This window comes from Phyllostomus discolor, chromosome 7 (genome assembly GCF_004126475.2).
Source record: "Phyllostomus discolor isolate MPI-MPIP mPhyDis1 chromosome 7, mPhyDis1.pri.v3, whole genome shotgun sequence".
Classification (NCBI taxonomy): Eukaryota; Metazoa; Chordata; class Mammalia; order Chiroptera; family Phyllostomidae; genus Phyllostomus; species Phyllostomus discolor.
Genome location: NC_040909.2, coordinates 51,800,711 through 51,824,575, shown reverse-complemented (window position 1 = coordinate 51,824,575; position 23,865 = coordinate 51,800,711). Strand labels below are relative to the sequence as shown.

At 46.5% G+C, this 23,865-nt stretch overlaps 1 protein-coding gene across 3 annotated transcripts in view; it reads left to right on the top strand.

The window, feature by feature from the left end:
- ACOX2 (acyl-CoA oxidase 2) overlaps positions 1 to 23,865 on the top strand; it is a 33,654-nt gene that overhangs the window by 4,146 nt on the left and 5,643 nt on the right. For all 3 annotated transcript variants that reach the window (XM_036030962.1, XM_028518463.2, XM_036030964.1), the window contains exons 5-13: positions 239 to 346; positions 2,495 to 2,614; positions 2,948 to 3,063; positions 3,743 to 3,915; positions 5,931 to 6,093; positions 7,210 to 7,400; positions 11,050 to 11,229; positions 14,860 to 14,965; positions 19,180 to 19,397. In XM_036030962.1, coding sequence (XP_035886855.1) covers positions 239 to 346; positions 2,495 to 2,614; positions 2,948 to 3,063; positions 3,743 to 3,915; positions 5,931 to 6,093; positions 7,210 to 7,400; positions 11,050 to 11,229; positions 14,860 to 14,965; positions 19,180 to 19,397 — 1,375 coding nt within the window. The remainder of the gene's footprint in view (positions 1 to 238; positions 347 to 2,494; positions 2,615 to 2,947; positions 3,064 to 3,742; positions 3,916 to 5,930; positions 6,094 to 7,209; positions 7,401 to 11,049; positions 11,230 to 14,859; positions 14,966 to 19,179; positions 19,398 to 23,865) is intronic.

Below are 23,865 nucleotides of genomic sequence, written 5' to 3'. Positions count from 1 at the left end.
CATATAAACAATGTATGAGCTCACAGTGGGGCAAGTCTCTCCTTCTGGAAGTCAGGAAACATTCCTTGTCCCCCACACAGCCCATGGGTAAAAAGAGAGCGGTCCCTCTAAGTACAGCTGTGAGGTACCCCCAGTGATACTGGGCTGCAGCCTGAGAGTTCCAAACCCACCTGGACACTGCTCCTCAGGTGAGATTCCCACCCTGGCCTGATGTCTAACTGCCCTCCTTGATTCCAAGGGACGTATCTTCAGGGACTGGAGACTGAAGCCACCTACAGTGCAGACACCCAGGAGTTTGTGCTGCATAGCCCCACGATAACTGCCACCAAATGGTGGCCAGGTGACTGTGAGTATCCATCTATCACCCAGTCCCATCCATCCCCAAGGAGAACCAAGCTGGATGGCAGAACATCACTGACTTTGATGTTTTTGATGTTCAACAGACCTCAGATTGATTCCTTGCTCTAGGTTAGTGACCTTGGGCAAGTCAATTCACCTCTCTGAGCCACAGGTTCTTACTCTGTTAAATAGGTGGGCTATGAAGGATTTTATCAGTGGGTGGCTGAGAGGCCCCAAGGGAACTTTGAAGTAGCTGGGGAAATTGACCCAACCTTTGAGGGATGAGGGCCAAAGCCTCTGTCACACACACTGCCCCCCACACAGACATGGCTTAGCCCCTGGCACTCCCCACAATCCAAGTTCCTCTCATCTCCGAAAGCTTGCCACCAGACAGAAAACACAGCACTAGGATTAGAGTGGGAAAAACATCCCTACCAGCCCTGGCTCCTGCCCTGGCTCCTGCCCCACCATCCGTGCCAATCAGGCTAACAGCACTGCACCTCCCGTGGCCACCAGGTGGCGTCTGCGCCATGCTGTGCTGTGCTTCCCTGAGGCTCAGTGATGAGCCAAGTCCCAAGGAAGCAGGCTCACAGAGGGGCTCTTCCTCCAATTTGACAATACACCTGCGAGGACACATCTGTGGCACTTGGGGACCCATTGACGAACACTTATATGGAAAAAATATATACAATGAATTGAGGAGTCCAAATGAAAAGCAGAGAGAGAGATGGAGAGGTGAGAGACTAACAGAGGGAAAAAAGAGGCAGAGAGGAGAAACATGAGAGAGCAATGAGAGGGGACAGACAGGGAGAGGGAGAGAGAGGATAGAAAAGGAAAGGGATGAAAGACAGAATGAGAATGAAAAAGAATGAGAATGAGTGCTATCAAAATTGCAGAGAAAAGTAACTAGCCTTTGAAATCAGGCAGAGTTTAAATCCCAGCTCTGCCTTCCCCAGGCCAATAAACTTGAGTGGTCACTCAGCTCTATGGGCCTCAGTTTCCTTATCTGGAAATTGGGACTCACCACCCTACCCTGTCCTGTAAGAACTGGAAAGCACCAGCATGGGGTCTGGCACCACCTGGAGTTTAATAAATGGTAATTATCTGTATTGATTACAATCAGGTTGATGGTAGAGTCACTTATTAATAGGTTTTTGAGGACAGAGAAAACAAAAAGCTTGCTCATTTCACAGTGCTTTAGCAAGTTACTGCTAGATTTATTTGGCTTCTGGGGCGTAGTTCTTCCTCTCAGTGGGGTGGGGGCAGTGGCGAGCACATCTCCCTGTGACACAGGACCCCTGTTCATGCCATGCACCCTCACATACATACCCCAGCAGCTCTGACATCAAGGTCCTGTCTCCTTGATGCCAAGGAAAATGACTCAAGGGCACACACTTCAGTCAGAAGACTGTCGTACAGCCAAACTTTAATAGATGACAAGCTTTCCCAGACTGTTGCATTTGGGCCCATAGTCTTTGTCAGGCTTTCACTTCAAAGGAAGGAGCATCCAAAGGGTGCGGAAAGCTTTGATCCCCTCAATGTCCCCATCAGCCTCCTCGAGCTTCCTGCCCCATGGGGGCCCTGCCTATGTAATTGTAGGGTGCCTTGCTACACAAACCTGACATAGACACAAGCCCCTATACCACCTGCCACCATATGGCTCTCCATAAATCCCTCCAACCCAGTGTATTCTACAATCAGACACACATTAAAGCTCTTTGGTGGTTTCAGACATTTCTAAGAATAAGTCAAGGCCATGTGAATTGAGGGAAACCCTGAATGAGCATCCCTTTGTACCCTGGATGCTACCTCATCCATGGGCCAGCCCCAACAAGCCCATCCAGTCCTCAAACTTCTGATAATGTTGTTCCCTCTGCTTTCACACACTTCCCCATGTGACACCCTTAGGAAACACCCCTTACCCTCAGAGCTCCTTGTGATCCTCCCCTGACCCACAATCTCTGAGGCAAATGAAACTACCCCCCATTGGGCCTCATAAAACACTCTGCCCTTCCCCATGCCACCACACTGGTACTCCTAACCCATTAGACTGGCTCACATCCAGGCTTCTGATGGAGAGGGTTAGCCTGTCTGCTCTGTGCACCAGGGCCTCACAGACCAGAGATAACACTCAGCCTCTTACCTCTGCCTTCAGTGGCACGGTCAGCCACCCACGCCCTGGTCCAGGCCCAGCTGATCTGCTCTGGAACCCGGCGGGGCATGCATGCCTTTATTGTGCCCATCCGGAGCCTCCAGGACCACACTCCACTGCCAGGTAAGGCCTAATGCCCCCTCCACGACCCCAGGCAGAAGGAGATCCCCTACTAGCTCTCCCTGTCCAGGCGCTTCAGATGTCCATGGAAGAAGCTGGGACATATCAACCTTGGGCAGGGAGGGGTCTAGTTGGACTACCTGGTCCTAACTAGATGGGTGATCTTGAACAAGATTCTGCATGTCTGTCCTCAGCCTGATGAGTGTCACAGTAACACCTCAGTGTCACAGGCTGCTGTGAGGCTCAGGAGCTGTAGTGTGTGTGTGTGTGTGTGTGTGTGTGTGTGTTGCCCAGCACACAGCAAGCACTCGACTGACCAACTCCATCTCCTTCTAGGAATCACTGTTGGAGACATTGGGCCCAAGATGAACTTTGAACACTCGGACAATGGCTTCTTGAGACTAGACCACGTGCGGATCCCCAGGGAAAACATGCTGAATCGCTTTGCAAAGGTAGGGATCTGGGGAGTCTGTAGGCCTGCACTGCCCGGAGAGGGGACAATGGCCCACTGCAGGCTGCTGCTGGCTCTGGATCCTCCTCCATAGAACTGAGTTGGGGCATTTCTCCCCCAGAGGCTCTGGTGTCCCACAGACCTGTAAAACCCCAGCTTAGGAGCTGTGTGATCTTGGGCAAGTCTCTTGGCCCTCAGAGTTCTCATGGGTAAATGCTCGCCTTCTCAGGAGGCAAGGCAACCCTGGGATGGGTGGCAAGGCAGTCTGAAAAGATGAGAGATGGGGCTGAGGATGATGTGCACATTTACCTAGTGAGGCCTGGACACAACCAGTCACTTGAACAGTCATCAGCCAGGTGCTAGAGAGAGTTCTAGAGGTCCACATTTTGCCAGGTATTACCTTCAGCTGTGGACTTTTGAAAGGTCCTGGGTATCCCAGGACAGGAGCCATGAATCAGGACACTTGAGCCAGTGGCTTTTTAGCAAATGCACAGATGTCTCACTTTTAACAATCAGTGTGGCCATAAGTGCACATTTTGGTGACAGCTGGCTGTGTCTGCTCTGGGTAAACAGTTAGTTTGAGGACTGTGGTTCCTGTAGGGCATGGGGGCCCCCATTCAGGGTGTGAGGCAGGTGGCGGAGCCTTGGCTCAGACCCAGCACCTGTCCTTGGTCTACCAGGTCTTGCCAGATGGCACCTACGTCAAGCTCGGGACAGCACAGAGCAACTACCTTACCATGGTGGTATCTCGGGTGGAGATGCTGTTGAGCGAGATCATACCCCTGCTGAAGAAGGCTTGCGTCATCGCCATTCGCTATTCAGTCATCCGCCGCCAATCTCAGCTCCGGCCCAGGCAAGGTGCACCCAGAGGCTGACCAGTGCAGACAGGGTTACATCTCTGTCCCATGGTGCCTGGCCCTGACAAGGTCCCCTCCACCAGGGCAGGGTGCTGGGAGAAGACATTACCCCTCAACACGTACACATCTACCCAGACCTGGCCCCTAGCTCTGGCTGGCTGATCAGCTAGCCTGGCCTGTGTCTGTCACATCCAGCCCCATCAGACTCTGTGATTGTGTGTCCCTGGCCCTGCACCACCAGACCTGACTCAGTCTGAACCCAGCTAGGTCCTTTACAGCTGTGTCTGCATCAGCCGGTTACCAAACTGCAGGTGACTGCGGCTCCTAAATTTGTTCTGTCACAGGGTGTGAGTTGTAGTGTCTGGCAAAGCTCAACTATCTCATCAGACTCCACAGACTGAAGTTGGTTCTATCTGGCTGGGAATGTCAACACTGACTGTGGTATGTCCAAGTCTGGGTCCATTTTGTCGTACTCGGATGGCTGTGTACTGACACTGCCTCCACTCCATGGCACCAAGTAACTAAGAATGTGTTTTCTGTTTTCACACACACACACATAGTTGGCCAGATTCAGCAAATAAAAATACAGGACTACCAGTTAAATCTGGATTTCAGGTAAATAACACATCATTTTTTAGAATAAATATGTTCCAGATGGACACACCCAGAATACAGCAAAATGCAGCCTGGGCATATGGTGCTGCAGGTGGAGGAGAGAGAGAGATGAGCTGGGTACAGCAAACTGACTGAACTCATGGTGCTGAAGGACAGGCTTCAACTTGGCAGTTCCTATCCCAGCTCTGCTAAGTGACCCTCGGCAAGTCCTTTGCCCTCTCTGGGTCTCAGTTTCCCCACTTACAGAGTGAAAAGTGACATCACCAGGAGCTCAGCTCCAGCCCAGGCAAGATGCACCCAGAGGCTAACCAGTGCCTTGAAACTTGAAAGCATCCAACTCGAGTCTGGTGATGTTTCACGCCATGGGCTCAAGGATCCAGGAGTCTGATGCAAAAATGGGCTGAGAGTCAGATGCCAGGCACCCCTGGGGGCCACATGCAGGTCAGCCACCTTCTAGTGTGGGAGCTTAGGCTAGCCATCCCACCTTTGTTTCTCAGCTTCCTCTTCTACAGAAGAGGGAATGACAGGCACAGTCCTTCAGGGTGGTGCTGAGGGCGATATGCAATAAAGTATGCCTGCTACGTAGCCCAGGGTCCTTTCACCTGGCAAACCCAAGCACCCTTGCCATCCTAGGCCTCAAAATGCTGGGCTGAAGGTGTCTGCTCTGGAGAACAGGGATGCTGGGAAGAAGGGGCTGCAGATTATGTCCTGTCCAGAGCCCAGTTTCCTGGGTTACAGAAATGTCCCAATGATGGTTATCATAGTACATGTCCAGGCGAGGGACTGCTGGCCTATAGAAGAGATTCCAGGTTTCTCCCCACCAGCCATGGGAGGCCTCTCACAGTCAGGCCTTCTTTCAGCCCACAAATAGTTATCGCATGCCCTACATGCTGGACAGTCTCAGGCCCTGAGGACGCAACAATGGACAAGACAGACGCAGTCCCTACCTTGGGACTCTATCGGACCTGAGTTTATATCCTCAGTTAGTGACTAGGTACAACATATTTCCCAGAACCCAGTAAGTGCACCTGGGTAGTGAAAGGTTGAGGTTCAAGTCATCAGGAATATAACACCACAACCCATCACCCCAAATCCTTAGGACCAGATGTATTAGAATTCAGAACTTTCCAGGTTTTAGCAGGATGAGACGATGCATGTGCTATAATGTTGTAAACCTTACCCACAAGGGGCAGCACCCATAAGCAAATGTCAAATGTTTCTGCAGTAAAATGAGTGGATAGTCATGTCAGATGGGATTTTAAAAGATTATTACTAGCCTCATGTCATTTCAAGTCAAGTTTTATAGTGAGATATAGAAATGGTCCATTTTGAAGGCTTTATGAAGGTGAATATGGCACATGCAATCTTCTCGAGCTTCCACTTTTCTTGCCCTCAGTGACCCAGAAGCAAAAGTCCTGGACTATCAGACTCAGCAGCAGAAACTCTTTCCTCAGCTGGCCACAGCCTATGCTTTCCACTTTGTGGCAAGCAGCCTTTTGGATTTCTTCCAAAGGTCCTACAGTGCCATTCTGGACAGAGACTTCAGCCACCTGCCTGAGGTACCTGCTGTCTGCTGGTGGGCAGGAGCCAGCGGGTAGCTGAGACCATTCTGCTTGGTCCTACTCCCATGGGCTGCTTTTACTGTCTCCTTTCCCAGCCTTCCAACATCCCGGGGCACCCAAGGGGAACTATACCCCAGCATAGAAATCCACCCCCATCTGGCCCCCAGAAAGATCCAAAAGTGTTAGAGGAAATAATCACACATAGCATATAGAACACAAATGCACAAGCCCTGATGCATGTTGGAAACCCAAAAAGCTCTGAAAACCAAGAGTTGCTTAGAACTCATTTGGTGGCACAGTTTGACCTGAACTGACCTGATTTATTTCACCAAGTGTGAATACACTTTGCAGTAAAAATATTAATGTGTCTGATCACTAAGGCTCCCCAGACTCCTCTTAGGGTTATCATATACAGTTAACCTTAAGTGTTCTACTTTACTTTCTAAAATTCAAAAAATTATTGATTCTAAAACACATCTGTCCCCAAGGTTTCTGATAAAGGACTGTGGCCTTGCATGTCCACTAAGGTTCGGTCTGTGTAGGCCCTGTGCTTTGTAAGCATTGCTTCATTAATCCTTAACTGGTCTGCAGGCATGGTTCGTGCTGGGTTTACAGATGAGGAAAGTGAAGCACAGGGAGGTTAAGGGACACAAACTTCCTCCCAAGGACTTTGAAAGTCTGAAGATAGGAGCTTTTAAAAACCCGAAACTCAAGCAGGTCAGCTGCCTGGCAGCCCCTCCTACACCCCAGGACAGTGGGTTGATGGTGGACTTCCATCCTCACATGCCAGCCCTCCAAAATCTCTGCCTGCCATCCAAGTCCATAATTCCTGGGCAATGGCAAGTCCCACCTGGGAAGCCTGCATTCCAGAATCCTGGAGACACTGGCCTAAGGGGTTTTCCTTTGTTCTTATTGATCTTACAGCTACATGGCCTCATTGTGTGACCTTGGGTGAGTCACATAACTTTTCTGAATCTTAGCCTTCTCATTCACAAAGTATGAGCTGAGGAAACAATTTGTACCTCAGCATACAGTAGGCTTCAATGAGTGGGAAGCATGGGTGTTAAATGGAGGACCCCTTTACACCACTTGACCCTCTTCCGGTTCTTGCAGCTTCATGCACTGAGCTCGGGTATAAAGGCCATGATATCAGACTTCTGCACCCAGGGGGCTGAGCTGTGTCGGAGGGCCTGCGGTGGACACGGCTACTCACAGCTGAGCGGCCTGCCTTCACTGGTCACCAGAGTGACAGCCTCCTGTACCTATGAGGGTGAGAATACCGTGCTCTACTTGCAGGCAGCCAGGTAAGGCTGAGGCTGGCCCAGGCCTCTTCTGCCTGGCCCTGAAGGGCTGGGTTTGGGTTTGGGATCTGGTGTCCACAGAGGAAGCAGACTCTGGGGAGTGCCGTTTTGGGACTGTCCAACTCCCACAATATGTCTCCAAACCATCTACTTCTCTCTCCATTTCATCTACAACTCCCGACTGTAGCTCCCAGCCAGGCCCTGAGCCCTGTCCCCTGGACAACAGCATCAGTCTGCTCGCTGATGATTCCACCCACTTCAGTCCTTTCTCTATAGGCAGCCAGGGGGATCATTTTGAAGCTTAGAGCATATCACATCTTTCCCTTGCTTAAAATGCTTCAATGGGCTCCCACTGTTCATAGGAAAATGCCACACTCCACACTGTGGCCTCTAATGTCCTACAACCTGGCCCCTGCCTCCCTCTCCATCCTAGTCTTGCAGCCTCCTGTCTCTGCTCACTTTGCCAACCACACATTTCTGCTTCCCACCATAGGGCCTTCACACTGCTTCCCCCTCCCTAAAACTCTCTGACCCCACTTTACTGGCTCTTTCTCATCCTCCAGGTGTCAGCTAAAATGATACCTCCCTCAGAGTCCTCCCTAACCACTGCATCTCAAGCACCACCCTCACCCTCCCAGTCAACACTGTCGTGTTTCCTTGGGACAGTTATCACAATCTGAAAGTGCCTCTGTTTGTGACTGGCAGCTCTTCTCCAGGCTCAACGCAGGGCCTGCACACAGGAGGCTCTGACCGCACAGGCAGGCAAGAAAGGCCAGTAGGCCTCCTCCCAACAGGCAGCTTCTTCCATCTCTCTCTGTCTAGGGGTCTCTGGTCTCCTGGCTGACAAAGCCACTTCAGGTTCACCTGTTCTCAGGTGACTAAACACAGCAAGTACTTCTCCGTGCAGGAAAAAAGGGTTCACTGGCAAATAAGCTATATAACACTTCTTGGAATCTTTTTTAACATGTAATATTTATTGTTTTTTTCCCCAAATACAAAAAGAGTACAATACCACATATTAAGACACTCCATGCTCCATGCTGTGCCAGGCACTTTCAGGTGAGCATTATCATCCCCATCTAGAGATGGACACACTGAGGTCTCACTGGAGCTGCCAAGGAATCTTGGCTGTCTGAGCCCAGAGCCTGTAACCATTGGATTATCAACCAGAAGAAGCTGAGAGTCACCTGTAATCCTCCCACTCATTTTAGCATTCTCACATCTATCCTTCATTCATCTAAGAAAAATTTAATTGGAGATGGAGGGTAGGTAGACAAGATGGAGGGGTAGGTAGACACACAACCAAAAGAAGGACAACAACAATTTAAAGACAAAAAGCAACCTGAACTGACAGAAAACCGAACTGTATGAAAGGCCGACAACCAACGAGTTAAAGAAGACACATTCATCCAGGCCAGCAGAAGAAGTAAAGACAGGCAGCCAGGCAGAGAGGACTCGAAGCAAGGCAGCTGGCAAACCCAGTGAGGCAGCGGATTTTGGAGCGGGGTATGCAAGGCTGCAACTGGCCAGCAAGGCAGCAGTGGGCGGACCCGGTGAGGTGGAGGATTGCGGACTGGGCAGTCCCACATTCCCACGCAGATAAACCGGGAGAAACACCTGGAGAATGTGATGGACCACGCAACCCAGGGCCCCAACATGGGGAAAATAAAGCTTCAAACCACTGACTGAAAACACCTGTGGGGGTTAAAGCAGCAGGAGAAACTCCCAGCCTCACAGGAGAGTTTGTTGGAGAGACCCACAGGGTCCTAGAACATACACAAACCCACCCACACGGGAGTCAGCACCAGAAGGGCACAATTTACCTCTGGGAAGTGGGGGAAGTGACTGAAATTGGCAGAAAGCAGAGCAAGTGCCATTGTTCCCTCTCAGACCCCTTCCCCACACACAGCTTCACAACACAGCAATGTGGGTTGCCCCACCCAGGTGAATACCTAAGGCTCTGCCCCTCACTACGTAACAAGTGCATCCAGACCAAAAAAAAAAAAAAAAATCGCCCAAACAAAAGAACAGATCAAAGCTCCAGTACAAATACAACTAAGCAATGAAGAGATAGCCAACCTATCAGATGCGCTGTTCAAAACACTGGTAACCAGGATGCTCACAGAAATAGTTGAGTATGGGTGCAAAATAGAGGGAAAAGTGAAGGCCACACTAAGTGAAATAAAGGAAAATGTACAGGGAACCAATAGTGATGGGAAGGAAACTGGGACTCAAATCAACAGTGTGGACCAGAAGGAAGAAACATCCAACCAGAAAAGAATGATGAAACAAGAATTCAAAAAAAATGAGAAGAGGCTTAGGAACCTCCAGGACATCTTTAAATGTTCCAACATCCAAACTATAGGGGTACCAGAAGGACAAGAGGAAGAGCAACAAGTGGAAAAGTTATTTGAACAAATAATAAAGAAGAACTTCCCCAATCTTGCAAAGGAAACAGACTTCCAGGAAGTCCAGGAAGCTCAGAGAGTCCCAAAGAAGTTGGACCCAAGGAGGAACACACCAAGGCACATCATAATTACATTAGCCAAGATTAAAGAGAAGGAGAGAATCCTAGAATCAGCGAAAGAAAAGGAGATGCTTACCTACAAAGGAGTTCCCATCAAACTGTCAGCTGATTTCTCAAAAGAGACCTTGCAGGCAAAAAGGGGTTGGAAAGAAATATTCCAAGTCATGAAAGGCAAGGATCTACATCCAAGATTGCTCTATCCAGCAAAGCTTTCATTTAGAATGGAAGGACAGATAAAGTGCTTCTCAGATAAGGTCAAGTTAAGTAAGTTCATCATCACCAAGCCCTTATCACATGAAATGTTAAAGGGACTTATCTAAGAAAAAGAAGATAAAAAATATGAACACTAAAATGACAGCAAACTCACAGTTATTAACAACCACACCTAAAACAAAAACAAAAACAAACTAAGCAAACAACTAGAACAAGAAGAGAACCACAGAAATGGAGATCACATGGAGGGTTATCAATAGGGGAGTGGGAGGAGGAGAGAGGGGGAGAAGGTACAGAGAATAAGTAGCATAGATGGTAGGTAGAAAATAGACAGGGGGAGGGTAAGAATAGTATGGGAAATGTAGAAGCCAAAGAACTTTTATGTACAACACATAGATATGAACTGAAGGGGGAGAATGTGGGTGGGAGGGGACTACAGGGTGGAGGGGAGTGAAGGGGGGAAAATGGGACAGCTGTAATAGCATAATCAATAAAATATATTTAAAAAAAAATAATTTCCACAGTCACTCTACAGTTCATCACAAATCCCCAAACTGCAAGATCCTAACCAACAGAAAGGATTCTGTTGGCTCAGATATGGAAAGGGTTTATGTTCAGGATCTGCGTGTCTGCCCAGCTCCATGGCTCCAGCTCCACCCACTTCCTTGTGAATCTCCAGCCTCCAGCCTTGGGGCAAACCTCCCTGAAAGCCTCATAGCAGGCTGGCTGGGGTGTGGTGGGGGCCAGGAGACCTTTTTTGAAGTGAAAGGTAAGCATCAAGAGGCACTGGACAAGAACCTCTGTGGCCCTGGGTCTGCCACAGGGGATAAGAGTGCATGTGTCTGGGAGAGAGGGGTGCTGGGCTGTCCAAAAGTGCTGCCTACCCTTACCTGCCTCTGCTCCTACTGCTAGGTTTTTGGTGAAGAGCTACCTGCATGCTCAGGCAGCCCCAGGCTCCACACCGAAGAGGCCTCTCCCTCAGTCTATTGCATACCTGACAGCACCTGACCTGGCCAGATGCCCAGCCCGGGGAGCAGCTGACTTCCTTCACCCAGAGGTGTACACCAGCGCGTGGGCACATGTGGCAGTCAGGTAAGTCATCTGAGAAATGAGCCATCCCACCTCAGGGCAGGCTCCTTCCCACATTAGGGTCTTTGGGATTGCGTGGGTATTCCTGGATACTCTTCAAAAAAACACCCCCTTCCCCAGCCTCCTCAGTCCTCTCAGCTCCTGCCACCATGGGCAGAGAGAAGGGGAGGTCATCCCCTTGAGCCATGGACCACCACCCCTTCTCCATCCTAGTCAAGCTGGTAGAAGGCTATTACCTATCTGGCCAATGCAAAAAATTTTTTAAATCTTTAGATTCTTACTGATTTGCAATACAAAAAATACACCCATATGTAAATACCCCCAGTAAATAAAGCCATACTCCTATGTTTGGAATATCCCCCAATCTAAAAAATCATTTTTAAAAAGATGACTATATCAAAGGATAGAATTTGTTTACTTCCAGCATCTAGCAGGCTCCAAGGAACAAGGATAAGACCAAGAACGCATCCATTGTGTCACTCAACAAACACTGTCAGGCACATGTCAGAGGTGGTGAAACATGCCAGGGGCTGGGAACTAAGAGAGGTCCTGGCCCAGCACAGACACCATCAGGAAAATATGGAGATTTCACTACCTATAACGAAAAACTTGTAAACCATCCTCACCTAAAACACCAAAAACTACCTGGAAATATATTTCCACTATATAATAAGAGGTATTCTGTCCCAACCTGTGGTCCCAGAATGGTAGTTTTCTCAAGGTCACAAGCAACTTGCGACACTATTTATTCCACAAATATTTATTAAGTGACTACAATATGCAAGGCACTGCAATATTTATATTACAGGTCTTTGTTCTTGACACTAAGGACTGATCGATAGGCCAGTCTGATAAAAATCCCATGCTTCATAGAGCCAAGGTTTTAGTTGGGGGAAGTGGGGAGAGCAAAATAAGAGGGTAATTAAGTTACTTAAATGCCCTTATGTTGCTTCTTGCTTGGATCTCAATGTGACATCTACTTACCTCTTCCCTGAAAAAGTAAAATAAATATTGCTTAACACATTGTATGTGGGAAATGTATTTATATGTTTTACATTGACTGGTAGTAGAGCGCACGATAAAAACTACCCGCAAACAATGTGTTAATAGACAGTTTGTGACTTCTGGCCAAGATGGAGGTATAGGTAGATATACTGTTCCTCCTCACACAACCAAAAGAAAAACCACAAATTTAAAAACAAAAAATGTGAACTGACAGAAAATCGAACTATATGGAAGTCTGACAACCAAGGAGTTAAAGAAGAAACATTCATCCAGACCAGTAGGAGGGATGGAGAGAACTCGAGGCAAGGCTGTCACTGCAGGACCTGGGTGGGCAAGGCAGCAGCTGGCAAACCAGGCGGTCCCACATTTGCAGGCAGATAAACCAGGAGAAACAACTGGGGAGTGGGACAGACCAAATAACGCAGGGTTCCAGCATGGGGAAATAAAGCCTCAAAACCTCTGACTGAAAAACCCTATGGGGGTTGGGGTGGTGGGAGAAACTCCCAACATCACAAGAGAGTTCATTAGAGAGACCCACATGGTCCTAGGACATATACAAACCCACCCACCTGGGAATCAGCAGCAGAAGGGCCCAATTTACTTGTGGGTAGTAGGGGAAAGTGACTGAAAGCTAGCAAAGAGCTGAGCAAGTGACACTGTTCCATCTCGGACCCCTCCCCCACATATAGCACCACAATGCAGCAACATGGGTAGCCCTGCCCTGGTGAATACCTAAGGCTCCAGCCCCTTACTATGTAACAGGCACGTGAGACAAAAAAATATGGCCCAAATGAAAGAACAGATCAAAGTTCCAGAAAAAATACAACTACGCAATGAAGAGATAACCAACCTATCATATGCACAGTTCAAAACACTGGTGATCAGGATGCTTACAGAAATGGTTGAGTATGGGTGGAAAATAGAGGAAAAAGTGAGGGCTATGCAAAGTGAAATAAAGGAAAATGTACAGGGAGTTAAAAGTGACAGGAAGGAAACCAGGACTCAAATTAACGATTTGCAGCAGGAAGAAGAAATAAACATGCAACCAGAACAGAATGAAGAAACAAGAATTTTAAAAAATGAGGAGAGGCTTAGGAACCTCCAGGACAACTTTAAACATTCCAACATCCAAATCATAGGGGTACCAGAAGGAGAAAAGTAAGAGCAAGAAATGGAAAACTTACTTGAAAAAGTAATGAAGAATTTCCCTAATCTGGAAAAGGAAATACACTTCCAGGAAGTCCAGGAAGTTCAGAGAGTCCCAAAGAAGTTGGACCCAAAGAAGCACACACCAAGGCACATCATTATATTACCCAACATTAAAGATAAGGAGAGAATCTGAAGAGCAGCAATAGAAAAGGAGACAGTTACCTACAAGGAGGCGTTCCCATAAGATTGTCAGCTGATTTCTCAAAAGAAACCTTGCAGGCAAGAAGTATTCCACATCATGAAAGGCAAGGACCTACATTCAAGATTACTCTATCCAGCAAAGCTATCATTTAGAATGGAAGGGCAGATAAAGTGCTTCCCAGATAAGGTCAAGTTAAAGAAATTCATCATCACCAAGCTCTTATTATATGAAATGTTAAAGTGACTTATCTAAGCAAAAGAAGAAAATAAAAAATATGAACAGTAAAATGACTACAAAATCACAACTATCAACAACTGAACCTAAAAAAAAAACCCAAAAAACCAGAAGCAAACTAAGCAAACAACTAGAACAGGAACAGAACCACAGAAATGGAGATCACATGGAGGGTTATCAGCAGGGAGGGGGGAGGGGGAATAGGGGAAAAGGTACAGGGAATAAGAAGCATAAATGGTAGGTACAAAATAAGACAGGGGGAGGTTAAGAATAGTATGGGAAATGGAGAAGCCAAAGGACTTCTATGTACAACCCATGGACAGAACTAAGGGGGGAGGGGATGAAAGTGGAATGGGGTGTGTGTAGGGTGCCGGAAAATAAAGGGGGGGGAATGCGACAGCTGTAATAGCACAGTCAATTAAATATATTTAAATAAAAATCAAAAAATTAAAAAATAGCCAGTTTGCTTTGCCTACAAATTCCAAGGATCATGAGTAGATGGGCAGGAAACAGAAAATAAAAGAGTAAAGGTTAAGTAAATGGCAAAGGACCACTTTAGTAGTTTGGAAGACAGGGATTAGTTTTCTTTTATTTGGGGGTCCCTTAGGTAGAACGGGGAGGCCGCAAGGTGACTGGCAGGCCTCATTAGTCTTTAGAGAAAAACCATTCTCGTTGCTCAGCCCCAGGAAGTCAGTCAGCAGAATGGCCTGAAAACAGCACGGAGTCTGCTTCAGGAAGAGACAGCAGTGCCTAACCTGGAGCCCTGAGGCTCTATAGCTCCGAGGTTATGAACTGCATTTCTTAGTTTTCTTAGTAGCTGTGAGACCCTGGCCCAGGGAATTAACCTCTCCTGGGGTGCAGTTTTCCCCACTGTAACTGGGAGTGCCTGCCCTGAAAAGAGTTAAAGAGATCATATATATCAAGAGTTTAGCTTTGTACAAGTGGTTAATAAATGGGAATTATTTCTACTTCTGAGGGACCAAACACCAGCAGTCTCTTTCCCACTCAGTCAAGAAGTTGAACTTTTTTTCTTTGGCCTTCAGGCTCATAAAGGACTCAGTGCACCATTTACAGGCTCTGCTGCAATCCGGTGCTGACAAGCACGAGGCATGGAACAGGACTGCAGTCATACAAGTCCAGGCTGCTAAGGTGAGCTGCCCGCCAGCCCAAGCTGAAAGGGACCAGTTTTTTTCCCCAGCAAGCTAGAAAATCTGAGCTCTGCCTCTAATCTCCAGCCCTGCTCAGCCAGCCCTCATTTCACTTCCAAGACTTTAGTCCAAGGTATTTTAATTAAAGGATTTAACTCCAAAGCAATCTTGCTGGCAGCTCTTAGGGAAAAACATAATGAGGCAGTGTTATTGGATTTGCTTCAGGTTGTTCAAATATTTCCTCCCAGATAGAAAAGCAGGTCAAGTCTCCTTGTTAGTCCCACAGGCAATCCTTGGAAGTCTGATTCAATTCTCACTATGTTTTGTATGTGTGCATAATTCACAGTCAGCCAGCAAATATTTGAGCATACACTAAACACTGGATATCAGGCTGGGTCCTGGGGGCTCACAGTGCCCAATGGCAGCAACAATCAAGGAAGTGCTGTGCCGGGGAAATGCAGGCTGACACAAGACCCAGGGCAGGTGCGTCTACCTATCCTGCAGAGTCAGAAGGTCTTCCCAGAAGAGACATATCAGCCAAGTCTTCAAGGATGAGCTGAAATCAGCCAGGCAACGGGTGCAGGCTGTGGCTTTGGAGAGGAAGGTTTCTGAGCAAAGGGCACAGTAGGTGCAAAAGGAGGAGGCAAGAAAAGGTGTGGTGCTCAGGTGCAAGGCAAATTCTTCCCAGGAGAAGCTAAAGGAAGAAGACTGAAATGGGGAGAGAGGAAGGAAGGATGAGGAAAGACAGGTAAGGCCTGGGACCTTCTGCACCAATTGTGAGAAGTTTGGGTTTTAAATGCTGATGGGAAGCCTTTGTGGAGCTTGTATGGGGGAAGAGACTGAACTGATCAGTTTCTTTCTAGAAGGATCATTCAGGTTGCAGGGGAGGAATGGACTGAAGGCTAGAGGCCAGTTACAAGAGGGTAGTAGCAGTATGGGTGAGGGCTGAGAGTGGGCCTGACCATGAACTTGTCAAAGGGCATGGAGAGAAGTGGGTAGATGCAGAGATATTAAGGGGGTAAAAGAAAATAAAAATGATTCCTGAGCTCCAGCTTAAGCAGCTGGAAAACCAAGGGGATCATTTCAATCATCAGGCATTGGGCCCCAAAAATGGCAGCCTTAAAAATGGAGAGCTCTGAAGTTTGCCTTGGCCATCATGAGGCAGGGCTGGTTGGCAGGCTGGACATGAGCACCACCTGGTGCCCTGCCACGTCCATCACATTGGCAGGTGCAGGTATTAACTCTGCCAACCTAGGTTCTGCTCAGTCCACCCAAGGGGCACTCCCTGCTGTGCTAAATGTCCTATCAGCACAAAAGGAGGGTGAGCCAAGGCTGTGCTGTCACCAGATTACCAAGAAAGGAACCACAGCCGCACATTACTCATCCATAGTCCAAACCTATGTCCTGCCTTCAAATGGACCAGACACTGTTTGCCAGGTACTTCACTGAATACACACAACCCTAGGAGACACGGTAGCATAATCTGTTTTAAGGATGAGGACATAGAATTCAGGAAAGTTATAGTCCAAGAGGTAGGAAATGGCTAAGATGCTTTCCTTTCCTTTTGCCCCAGGGATGCAAGCCATGCCCTCAGGGAGCCACTGTGCATTAGTGAGGGAGGGGAGCCCCACTCTGGCAGACAAAGGGCAAGTCCCTGGGCTTCCTGGGCAGGTGATGCCCAGAGTCTCCAAAGTCATAATGGACAGAGAAATCTGCACCTTCTGGACTTGGTACTTCAGGAGGCCATCTACTCTACAGAAGCCTCAAGCACCCAGGAGGGTTCCATCTGCAAACCATAAATGTACAGGTAGAGAGGGACAGCAACACAAGAGGAGCAGGGAACAGTGGCAGAGGGGGTAGACAAGAACAAGCAGAGCGAGCCCAGGCCTAAGGTCTAGAGCTGTGTGACCTCAGAGAGTCCTTCCCTCTCTGGGCTTTCACTTTCCTGTCTGTATAGCAAGGGGACATGGAAGAGCCGTTTTAGGCCCTGATGGGCTGTGATCCTGTAATCTCAGCCCCTGCCTAGGAGAGATGTTAGTCCCTAGGAGCTCTGGAGCAAATGTGGCACTCAGTATAATCCAGCCTGTCTCTGGTGGCTTTGGCAACACAGGGCAACAGGTAAGAGTAGAGACCACACAGAGATGTAAAGTACAGCATAGGATATGCAGTCAGTAATATCGTAATAACAATGTGTGGTGTCCAGTGGGAACCAGACTTATTGGGGTGATCATTTCATAAGGTATGTACATGTCTAATCACTATGTTGTAATACCTGAAACTAATACAATATTGTATGTCAACTATAATTGGAAAATAAATTAACTTTTTAAATAAGATAGTAGAGACTCTTAACCAGGAGGTGACTGCCCTAGTTTGGATCATGCTGCTACCACTTACCAGCCATGGGACCCTGGGCAAGGAACATCTCTCTCCATACCTCAGTCTCCTCATTTGCACAACAGAACTAATAATAGTACCTACCTTGTAAGATTATTATGAAGATTAAATGAGTTAATGCATATAAAAATTTAGAGAGGTACCTAGTATACAAATACTATACATCCACCCTGCCCCCAAATTAGGCAGGAGGTAAGATTTAAATCAACACACCACAGTAAACAAAGTTCATTGTGTTCAAGGTTTAACTCAGCCTTTCTCTGAGGTGTAGAGGCCACCTCCTCTCTCTGGCCCACATCCTGTTTCCAAGGGAGAAGCCTGGGCCCTCCTGTGGCTCTTCATCCCTCCATTCCTCAGCCTGAGGCTCTGAGACTTGAGGCATATAGCACTCAGGTTAGATCAGGAAAACAGAGCCTAGGTGAAAAAATTGAGAGTCTCCAGTTTTGCCAAACTATCCAGTTGGAATACCAAAGGCTGTTGGGCCCAGCAGGGTCAGGAGAACACATCTGCTCCTCTTCAAATAGTCAAACATTGCAAACCCAGCATGGCTGTGAACACAGGCCGAGGTGGCAAACTGGTGTCATTAGCACCCATGTGAAGCCTCTCTGGAAAAGGCAGATTCTTTCCAAGTGAAAAACCTGACCATATCTCTGGCCTGTAAAAGATTGGTGGCTGCCAACCCCCACAGAATAAAACCCGACCTGTCATTCACAGCCCTTCATTACCTGGGTGCCTCTCATCATATTACACCCCAGTGCTTCAGTTTGGTTAAATTGCTTGCAGGCTCCTGAAAGGACTGCCCTTTGCACATGCAGTTCCCTCATCCTGGTATGACCCATTCCTTCTCCCCTTGTCCCCTTCAAACCCTCATGACACTCTAAACCTGCTACTAAAAGTCACTACTAGCAGCATGAGCTTGTTAGAATGTATGCATTATGTATCCTAGAATTTGCATTTTTACAAGATCCCCAGGTAATCCATAGGCACATAAATATTTGAGACCAGTTTTACATGCTCTCCTTACTGCTCTTACCTCATGGAACTCACACATCCTACCATTTGTCTTGGCAGAGAAGGGAAGAGACACCAACCTATCAGAAAGCGTTTCAGACCTAAGGGAAGCAAAGTCTGGAGAGCCTCCTCTGGGTCAGGCACTAATGCTTTAGTTGTTGGGCTGTGGAGAGGAGGGGGTCCCAGGGAAGAAGCCTGGCTGGCAGAGGGGCTCTCACCTGGTTGAGGTCAGTGGTCACTTACCAACTGGTTATTTTAATTACTAATGAAGCTAGACTGTTGCATATGGGCTAAATAACCACACTATCTCAAGGAGTTTACTCTCTAGCTGGGATAATTTTCATGTACATCTAGAACCCCTGGTTTTTCACCCAAAGGAACACACATGTGTGCACATGCACGAGTGTACATGCACACACACACCCCCACCCACCCACTGCATTGATCCACGGCAGACAATTAACAGCTGCCTTCCTGAGAAAAGTGGTGCTGTCCTCCACTATCCCCAGGCCAGCCTCCAATTCTGGTGTATTCTTTCTACTTTCAAACCTACTTGAAACTGCCCACAGCAAAATGAGAAAACTAAAGGCCAAGTTCCAGAGCCCATCAGCCCCCAACATGCACATGTGCGCCACACACACTATCAAAAGGGCATAGTGAGCTAGGAGCAAAGGCAGTTGCTTGTCAGCCTGCTGGGAAACACATGGCCACAGCAGGCTCATTCCAGCAGTCATGCCAAGTTCCAGGATGACTTCTGGAGTCAGAAACCAGAACTTGAGAGGCTAATGCATCTTTGTGTCTTTGTAGGCACACTGCTACTATGTCACTGTGAAGAGTTTTACAGAAGCTCTGGAGAAACTAGACAATGAGCCAGCCATTCAGCAGGCACTCAAACGCCTCTGTGATCTCTTTGCTTTGCATGGCATCCTGTCTAACACAGGCGACTTTCTCCATGACGGCTTCCTGTCTGGGGCCCAAGTAGATGTGATGAGAACAGCCTACCTGGACGCGCTCCTCCTCATCCGGTGAGTGGCTGGCCCTCAAACGTGGTAGCCTTCAGAAAATAACCCTAGACCCTTTGTTCACTTCAAACTCAAAAACTTTCAGCTCCAAAACCTTGCTAAATGAGGTCTGGCAAAGGCAACAACAGACCTAGAGAGGTTTATACCTGAGCATTATTATATCAACATAAAGCATTATGGATTAATTTTTAAATTAGAAAAAAAAATAGAAATAAAAATGCCCAAGGATAAATTATCTAGCTACCTCAACTGAATGTTCTTCAATACTGTCAAGAAATAGGAATAATATCTAAGGAATATGAATAAAATGAAGACCACTACATAGGAATAATATGTGTTAATAATAATGAGTCCTAATGACAGCTAATATTTAAGGAGCACTTATGTATGCCAGGCACTATGCCAAAAGCTTTCACATACATCACCTCATTGCGCCTTTTGAAGTGGATACTATTAATCTTCCCATTTTACTGAGGAGGAAATCCAGGCTTAGCAGAGTTAAATACTTTGCCCAAGGTCACATAATTAGCCAGAGGAGGAGCCAGGTACAATTGGGGCCTGTCTGACCCCAGAGCATGCACTCTTAAGCCATATGTTAAAGTTAAGGTTGGGCTACTGTTTATTCCAAATATATCCTTGTCTTTGTTCAATGTGCTTAAGCAAACCCTTACTAAGTTGACTAAACTTACTTTAATCCTACCTTAGCTTCAAGATAAAATTTTTTTTACAACCTTGTAATTCATATACTGATTCATAGAACAATAACACAAATAGCTTTTAAATGCAACATTAATGTAGTGCAGTTTAGGGTCATAACATACTAATGCAATGATTTAAAAACATATCAAAACCAAAGCCCCAACCTCACCAGGGTAGTAGAAAAAACAGAAATTAAAGCAATAGAAATTGGTCACCATTGTCCATTAACATTAAAGATGGGTAACTTGAGAACACAACCTTTTCTGAGGAAATACGATGCTTGTACTGGGCGGAGGAGGGGTGACTCACATGTGTGTCTTCCCCCCCAGAACTTCCAAGAGTTCACATTATTAGTAAAACTAAGAGAATTTTTTAAAAGATTTTGAAATTTAAAAAATAATAATATACTCATGATAGAAGTTAAAAGAAAAAACTAGCCATGGCTGGTGTAGCTCAGTGGATTGAGCTGGGGCTGTGAACCAAAGGTTTGCCGGTTCGATTCCCAGTCAGGGCACATGCCTGGGTTGCAGGCCAGGTCCCCAGTGAGAGCCACATGAGAGACAACCACACATTGATGTTTCTGTCCCTCTCTCTCTCCCCCTCTCTCTAAAAATAAATAAATAAAATCTTTTTTTTAAGAAAAAACCGACCAAATTATTTTATTTCTAACAGGATGCAACATGTTGCATACCATTTATGACTCCATATAAGCACCTCACAGAGAGTTGGTGGTTAGTAAATGTTCAATTAAACCATCAAAAAATATATTTGATACAATTATGCCCCAGGTATTAAACTTTTCCTAATATAACTAAGAATCCAGTGGTAGAAACCATTAATAGTATAATTGAGTATTGCACCATTTAAGGCCAAGTGCATCCAACTTTCAAGAAGCTTGGCATTTAAAAGCACATGAAGACCACAATGGCACTGGTGATGAAACACAAAGGAAAGGTCACCTTAACACCTCGGAAGCAGGATTTTTATCTGCAACAACACTTCTAAGTGCTTGACTGGGCTCCAGAAACTTACAGTTCAAGACAAGGCAGACAGCACTGATGCAGACGATTTATGCAGGCATCAAACACACAAATTGATTTACTCACATTTTGGTTCCTAAGCAACCTTCCTACTCCTATCAGATAATTAATTAGGTATGTAACAAACCTCATGCTTTTCTCAGTTCCATGTCACAATTCCCTGCCTTGATTATTCAGCGTCACCCTCAGGTTTCTGCAGTGACAAATGAAGGATGGCACACTATTCTAAGTGCCACTAAGAACCAGCTCTCTATGCAATGGAAATGAACTGACCCAAATAGTTTTTAGTTGTTTAAGTGATCGTAAAACCTCAGTTGGGGGACTTCCAGGTAAAGGCTGCAGACTGAACATATGCATTTACTTGGTGCCCTCCTGAAACCTCACTAAAACACTGGCAAAGAGTTAAGATTTTTACAAATGCATAAACCCACAAAGAGAACAGGAAAAGAAACGTGAAAGTTGGAAGTAGATGAACAGCAACTTATCAGACCTGAGAAAAATGAATCATTCCCCAGAAGTGGGAACAGCAAGTCACACCAAAGGAGCCTGAGAACTAGCAGAACTGTGTCCTTCTGGCAATGGGGGTAAAGGTAACTGAGAGGATGGGTTCAAAGTCCACTTCAGAGAGAGCCCAGCTCCCCTCTGTGAGTAGTTTTAAGACTTCCTTGACCCTATCCTGGCAGACAGGTAAACCGAGGGTCTGTGAACTACAGAGCATCAGGCACAGCTGAGAATGAGGCTATCCTACAGAAAACAGAGGCTTCAGTAAATGTTTATAGGCCCAATGCCAATGTCCCCCTCCCCCAGACCTCTTTTCCCATGGTTCCCAGAAAACTGGCTGCTGGGCTACTTCCGTGCAGGAAGATGGTAACATGATCATTCTCTGTAGAATCTGACCAGTTCAAAGAAGAGAGATCTAAAGTCTGATGCCACGGTCCCCAAATGTCTACCCAACTCATCCCACAGTCACCCCACATTGACAAGCACACCCAGACTTCTAAGCAGCTAGTTGACACCCCACTTTTAGCTATGTTTGACCCTGGAGGAAAGTCCCTGAGTGACAGACCAAAGCAAGGGTGAGGTAACTAAAGGCACAGCAGAATCTTCAGCAAGAAAAAACTTTTTTAAAAAGATCAATAATATCTTCAAAGAGTTAGGAAGAGACATTGTAACCATAAAATAAGAATTTCATTTCCTATGAAAAAGTAATGGTGAAAAAGAAAAGTTCTATGAAATTAAAAAATGAGAGTGGCAATGAAAATCTCAACCAAAAGACTGAAAGATAAAATTGAAGAAATCTCAAAAGAAGGCAAAATGACAAAAATAGGAGAGAAAAAATAAAAATAAAAATAGTGAGAGGACTGATCCAAACTGTCCATTGTTTGGAAAACAGGTCTAGAGACAGAAGCCAGAGAAAACAGGAGGGAGCAGATCATTAATAAAATAATTCAAGAAAACACTCCTCAAATGAGGGATATGAGTTTCAGGTTGAAAAGGGCACAAATGCTTACAGCCTAGGAGAGGAGACAAACACAGGTGTAAAGTGTAAGTCAAATACACGATGTACCCAATAGTGATCAATGATGTTGAAGAAGCGGGTAGCAGGAAAAGGAGTCAGGAATGCTGGGGGTGAGATGGGAGGTGACTGTAATTTAAATAGGTCGAAGAAGGCCACCGAGGGAAGGTAACATCTGAGAAATGATCTGAAGGGGGGAGGTGAGATGAACCATGCACATGGCTGGCTGGGGAAAGGGCATTCCAAGCAGAGAGTAAGTACAAACGTCAGAGGCCACAGTATGCTTGGCACCTCGATCCAGAGAACAGAGAAGAGGTCATAGAGGCTGGAAGGGAGTGACTAAGATGGAGAATGAGAGAAGAGGTCACAAAGTTAAGGGCATACTGAGAGGGGCAGGGGAAAGGGTGTGGATCATTGCAAAGACTTAAGATTTTGACTTTTACTTTATGTGAGAACACGAGGGTTTGTGCATAGGACAGACACAGTCTGAAGTAATCTGACATATATTTCTAAAGGCTCATTCCAGCTGCCACATTAAGAATTGACTGGGGAGAAGAGACAAGAGGAAAAAGCAGGGAGACCAATTAGAAGGCTGCTACAATAATCCAGGAGAAAGATGACAGGAGACTGTTCCAGGGTGATAGTATTGGAGGTGGTGAGAAGAAGTTAAAGCTGGGAAATATTTTGAAGATAAAAGAGAATTTGCTGACAGATTGGATATGGGATGTAACAGACAGAGAGGAGTTCAGGTTTTTGGCCAGGACAGAGTTGCCATTAACTATAAATGGGGAAGACTATAGGAGGGCCAAGTTTGGGCCTGTTGGACAGGGGAAGGTCTAGAAGATCAGGAGTTTGGTTTTGAAACATGAAGTTTAAAGGGCCTGTTAGAAATCATGTAAGATGTTAGTAAGCAGGTAAGTGAGACCAGGGAGACAAGTTTGGAAGTTACTGGCATATGGCTGGTATTTAAAGCCATGAGAAGATCTCACAAGGAGTGAGTGTATGAAGAGAAGCAGCCCAAGTACTGAGTCTTGGGCCCCTCCAAAGATCATAATAGGGTGACCCTAATGAGAGATATTCAGTGGAGTGGTGGGAGTGAAAACCTGAACAGATCTAGTTCAAGAGAACAGGCAAAAAGAAGTGGAAACAGCAAGCATAAATGACACTTTCAAGGAGTGTCATAAGGGGGGGGGGGGTTGAGATATGGGATAGATGA